We start from the raw sequence: 6,000 nt of genomic DNA, 5'->3' as shown, positions 1-6,000 counted from the left end.
TACTGAGCACGTCATCCCGGAAGCGCCTCGGACATGTGTCCCGCCCAACAGTGACAAGGAACCAGAATCCGGCATTCAGGGCTCTCATCGAAGGAGTGACGACCTCCATTCTCCTTCCACTCAGTTACCTGGTATTCTCTGTGCTAAGTAGACATGGACAGAGTTTTTACAAATTAAATAACGTTCTTAAAATACAATAAAACATCATCACATACAAGTCTCTTTGAAAAGTCTTTCCAATTCAATTCTCAAAATTATCTTACAAAAATGCTGTGCAAAAACACTGACCTCAAATAAATAGGGGGGGACAAAGTGGGAAGAGCGAAACTTGTTTTTCGTTTTTTAAATTAAAAGTTAAAAACACCAGCTGCACTTCAAAGGATTTGCAGGATGCAATGCATCGAGAAGACTGTGAAACCCAGCCTTCACGGTCGGAGTTGCATTGTCAGATGAGGTTGCTCCGTGTTCAGAATTCACAATGGATGCCTCCGCTGAGATCCTTCACCACGCCCTCTTTGACCAGCTTGAGGAGGAACCTGGTCTCCGTTGTCACATTATGCATGGTCTGAAAGTTCATGGCAGCCATGCAGAGATTGTCGAAGTAGTGCAAAGGTGTTCTGGGTTGACTGAGGTCATATCCAAAGCCTGCCAAGCTGACTTCATCACACAGATGTGTGGCTAAGACCACAGCAATGACACCGATGGTGGGCACGTTCTGAAGCAGAGGAAAAGACAAAACAAGGCTTAGCACCATTCACTGCTTTCTAAGTGGTATACATGCTCTGCTAAGTCAGAGGCTTGCCCTGGGCGCTGCGATGTTACACACCGCGTAGTTTTATGGGTCACAGAATCCTCAAGTCTGAATCTAGACTCTAAAACAGGGTCTGTGATGTGAAAACCTTTTAACACACCACCAAGGGTAGCTTGGCAGGTCCTCTTGCCCCAAACGAAAAGGTGTTCTTTGTAAAACTTCTACCTCCTGGTCCTATACGTGATGACCAGAACTGCAAAGCAAGTCCATTTCCTTCTTACACGACAAAAGTCTATAAGGTCTGCCCTGGAATTAGGAAAATCCCCAGGACCTCCCACCATCGCTCTTGGGACCTGCTTCTGGAGGCCGGCCCCTCCTTGCTGGCTCCCGTGGACGGTGTCGGCCTGAGAAGAGAGCAGCCTCCGCTCCCACCAGCGAAGACCATGTTCACTTCTCACCTGAAGCTGCGTCCCACCGAGGACCCTCATTTGCTTTTCTGGCAAATAACGCTTCCAGGCCATTTTCACACGTACAGCTGCTATGCCAGTTTCTGCCCACCCTCTGTGTGGGCAATTTTTAGGCCCAAATTAAGAGTTTCCACATTTGTTCCTTCTAAAATGTATCCTACTGACCGTGGCCTAAGATGCCAAATGTCTGAACCGTTCTGGATTCTGATGATATCACCACTCCCTCCCTCGTGTCCGCTATCTCGCCACTTGCAAATCTGGAATCGTGCTTTCCGGATCTCTGTCCCAGTCTTGAGCAAAAACAGTACACAGGGCAGAGAGAAATACAGAAAGACCTACGGTGGCCTAAGCACTCCCTGAAGGCCCCTGCTGATCTACTAATGACATTCTGTTGTACAGCTTTTCATGTGTAAATGTGCCTACTTTGTTCACTTGAGTCTGTGGCTTCCAGAAACAACTCTCCTTGTCTGTCAACGCGAACAACAGTGAACCCTTCAGAGTTGACAGTTTAAGTGGATTAAGGAACCTCTACAGAACTCATTTGTTCAAAGCCACCTATGCTCCTTGATGTGTGGCATCTGCGTCACTCGTCACTCGGGAAAAAGAAACTCAACAGTCACTGAAGACAAGAGAAATTAACCCAAAGAAAGATTTCTTCCTGTTCAGCCACAGGACCCAAAGGCAGTGTCCTGTCTTACCTGCAGCCAGCTCCGTACCTAGCATATCGGGAGGACTCAGTCAGTGTTTACAGAAGGAGTACATGAAATCAGCTGTGCACAGGGGCAATGTATGGAGAGAAACTCAGCAGCTATGAAAAACCGCTCAGAGCATGCTATCTCCAGAACACATCCCCTAAGATCACACCTCCTCATCTACCAGACTTCCCTCTCCGCTGGAAGGACGGGTCACCAGGCCTTCCTGACAACAAAATCCCAGTTTACTGTTTATTTCCAAGCTTTGCCCTAGGCATCTCTAGACACACATTTTTACTTTTAAATAAAAATGGAATGGTATACATGCTCGGTAACTTGATTTTCTTGTTTATTACATTATGGAGGTGTTTTCATATCCATTTGTTTTCCTTCATCCTTTAACAGTCACACAATACTGCATCAGCTAAATGTAATATGTTTTTTTTTTTTTTTTTTTAAAGGTTTTATTTATTTATTTGACAGAGACACAGCGAGAGAGGGAACATAAGCAGGGGGAGAGGGAGAAGCAGGCTTCCCGCGGAGCAGGGAGCCCGATGTGGGGCTCGATCCCAGGACCCTGGGATCATGACCTGAGCCGAAGGCAGACGCTTAACGACTGAGCCACCCAGGCGCCCTAAATGTAATATGTTTAAATCATCCCCCAATGAGAAATGTTTAGGCCGTTTTTAAGTTCTTTGTTATTAACACTATGGTAAACATCCCAGAATAGCCACCTTTGCAGATTTCTCTTTTCTCTCTCTCTCTCTTTTTTAAAGATTTTACTTTTAACTAATCTCTACACCCAATGTGGGGCTCAAACTCACAATCCCAAGATCAGGAGTCACACGCTCCACCACCTGAGCCAGCCAGGTGCCCCTCTAATTTTCTTACGATAAAATTTTTAGAGTAAAATTGCTGGGTCAAGACTCTTCACATTCACATTTAAAGCTGATATATACGGCCAAACTACCCTCCAACTTATAATTCTACCTGTACTGCCAGGCAAGGACATTATTGAGCCTTTAAATCTTTGCTAAGGAAACAGGAAAAAATGTCATTGTGGCTCTAATTTACTTTTGATTATTGGTGAAGTTGAACATTTTATCATGTATTCCTTGGCTGTATTAATTTCTTCTCTTGTGAAATGCCTGTTCATATCTTTTTCCCATTTTTTTTTTTATTGGCCCATCTTTTCTTTTTGATTTAATAAGATCTCCTTATACTTTGGGAGTATTTGCTATTATATATATGATAAAATTTCCCCCGCTTATTTTGTATTCTAACTTTGTTTCTGATATCTTTTGCTGTTCAGTAACTTCATATTTTTGTAATTAAATCTGCTAATTTTTTAAAGGTTACTTTTTAAATAAAAAGCTACCTACAGGGCGCCTGGGTGGCTCAGATGGTTAAGCATCTGCCTTCGGCTCAGGTCATGATCTCAGGGTCCTGGGACCCAGTCCTGCATTGGGCTCCCTGCTCAGTGGGGAGCCTGTGTCTCCTTCTCCTTCTGTCCCTCTTCTCTGTTCATGCCCTCTCTCTCTCAAATAAATAAATAAAATCTTAAAAAAAAAAATTGATTCATTGGGCAAACGGAAGAACCTGCTAGTCTGCCTACTGGTTACTGGTTGACCATATCTAAGAGTCTAACTCAATGTTTGTAAACTGTGACCCTGACCAGCCCCAGGTATCTGCTAGGCGGTATCTCACGCCCCCAGTGTGAGCAGCACCCCACCCCCATTTCTAAATTCCTGGCTTTCCTTTATATATGGAGATTTTGCTTAAAAGTTTAAGAATGTGGTGCCTGGGTAGCTCAGGTGGTTTAGCATCCAACTCTTGATCTCAGCTCAGGTCTCCATCTCAGGGTCATGCGTTCAAGCCCCGCATTTAAAAAAAAAAGAAGTTTAAGGATGATTTCCACTGCTTTTAAAAAAGTTATCTTTAAAGACACAGGCTTAGCTATTTGGCTCATAAAGAAACTGATAATAAAGGCATCGCCACCCTCCTGGTGTCGGCACAGGCTTTGCAGGTAAAGAATTTCTACTGCAGTGAACGAACTATAGAGAGCACAGAGGTTCTCAAATTAGGCTACAAAATAAAGTCGCCCAGGGGACTTTGAAAATCCCAGTGTATAGACCACAGCAGAGAACAATTAAATAGAAAGTTTGGGATGGGACCCAAGGGTCAACTGCAAAGCACTGCTCTAGGGGGAGAACTTTACTTACCATCACCTATAAAGTGATGATAAATGTCAAGTCTGACCTGAGTGGCCAACTGAGTTAAAAATGTAAAGAACTTTCCAGACCACCAAAGTGCCTTTCACTCTGGAGTCCCAGAGTCAGAATACCTTAAATAATATCTCAGTGACCTAAATGTTAACATGTGGATTATACTAAAGAGATGAGTCACCAGGGGAAAAGCCAAGTAAACAATGAGGAGCCCTGAAATCAAGATGCAGAACAGCAAACACACACGGAGCCTGATCAGTGACTACATTTCTACACTGGGAGATGCTTCTGGGGACACAGCTGAGCCTAAGTGAAATTTGTACAGAGGTCTCCCTTCCAACACAGAGAAGAACAGTTAACTTTCAATTACAACAAAAATACCTTATCTCGGCCCCAGAACCTTGACTGGGGCTCCGAGTATTGAAGGATGTCAAAGGCGGTCTCTTTGATAATAACTGGATTCAAAATCCTGAAGTGTTTGGGCTGTAGTGGGATTTTTTCCGCCACCTGCTTCCAAAAGAAGAGCCGCACCCAAAATGGCTAAGGGAAGAAAGCAAGCAATCATTAGGGGGACTGAATAAAGTTATCCTGCCATCAGAAGGTGGGAACATGACCCCCGCTAAGCAGCCCAGAGCCGTGGGCATGACCCCAAATGGGCTGGGGTGCTGCAGTCACTGAGATCAACGCCAGTCCGATGCCGCAGCTCAGAGTAGCAACCCCAAAGGATCTGATTTACGAAGGTGGCACTGGACAAGAAGAGGAACTGCAGAATCAGCTCTGGTTTGTTTGGGGAAGAAATTCCCCAGGGAATGACCTGAGAGGGGAAGCCTTTTTAAGACCAAAAGGCATCATTTGTCCCCCGGGGAAGACCAGGTGAACAGACCCAATTTAAGGGTATTAAGTGCCGTGAGTGCCCCATTCGGATCAGGCCCTCCCCCTGCATCCTCCCTCCACTGACTTGCTCTAGTTCCTAATCCTGTGAAGTCTCCTGGTAACCGACTGTAAGTCATTTCCTACGTGCTTCATCTTCCAACTAGACCAACTTCTACCCAATGGAAAATCCAGATCATGATAAGCTATACAGAATCAGGCTTTGCAGACAGAAATTCTCCATCAGATGGTGCTTATGTGAAAAGTCTAATATATCCTATTAATTTTGCAGACAACTAGTTTTTATGTGTGTCTATCAATGTGACAGTTGACCTCTGAAATTTATTTCAGCAAAATGGGTGGGGCCATAAAGTAATATGATCAATTATTACAACGAACAAAAGGGAGCTCATGAGGGCCATTTCCTCAACATCTGCCCCTCTGGAATTGTGTGAATTTCCTCCAACAAGGGGACCACCAGCAGAGCATTTTTATAATTTTTTTTTTTTAAAGATTTTATTTATTTGAGAGAGAGAATGAGAGAGAGAGAGAGAGAGCACATGAGAGGGGGGAGGGTCAGAGGGAGAAGCAGACTCCCTGCTGAGCAGGGAGCCTGATGCAGGACTCGATCTGGGGACTCCAGGATCATGACCTGAGCCGAAGGCAGTCGCTTAACCAACTGAGCCACCCAGGCGCCCCAGCAGAGCATTTTTAGATCTCTTGGGGAATATTCCTCAGAGGTTTTATATATATATTCTTTTGAAAATCCTCAATAATGGTTTATATTCATCCAAGTAAGTCTAATTTCTGGATTAGCCAAAAGATATGTAAATTCAAGCCTGGTGAATAAGGTAGGTGATCAGTAATAACAATTTTGGTCCAAAACCTGATATTCCCATTAAGTAATGATCACAATTAATCTTAAATTCTGAAAGTCATTCCCAACAAGGAATACTGATAGTTTCTACAAAGGCAGTAGCTATTTGAAAGACAAC

The 6,000-nt window shown here is 44.0% G+C and overlaps 1 protein-coding gene across 5 annotated transcripts in view; it reads right to left on the bottom strand.

The window, feature by feature from the left end:
• Positions 1-295: 295 nt before the first annotated feature.
• ST3GAL5 (ST3 beta-galactoside alpha-2,3-sialyltransferase 5) overlaps positions 296-6,000 on the bottom strand; it is a 48,891-nt gene continuing 43,186 nt past the window's right edge. For 4 of the 5 annotated variants that reach the window (XM_032410530.1, XM_032410531.1, XM_032410533.1 and 1 more), the window contains 2 exons: positions 4,517-4,675; positions 296-715 (listed from right to left, as the gene is read on the bottom strand). In XM_032410530.1, the coding sequence (XP_032266421.1) occupies positions 467-715; positions 4,517-4,675 (408 nt within the window). In that variant the 3' untranslated portion in view covers positions 296-466. The remainder of the gene's footprint in view (positions 716-4,516; positions 4,676-6,000) is intronic. The other variant, XM_032410534.1, reaches the window with a different exon arrangement.

The sequence above is a fragment of the Phoca vitulina genome, unplaced genomic scaffold (genome assembly GCF_004348235.1).
Source record: "Phoca vitulina isolate PV1807 unplaced genomic scaffold, GSC_HSeal_1.0 scaffold12, whole genome shotgun sequence".
Taxonomy (NCBI): Eukaryota; Metazoa; Chordata; class Mammalia; order Carnivora; family Phocidae; genus Phoca; species Phoca vitulina.
Note: the sequence above shows the minus strand (reverse complement) of the source record. Positions and strands in the feature narration are given on the sequence as shown.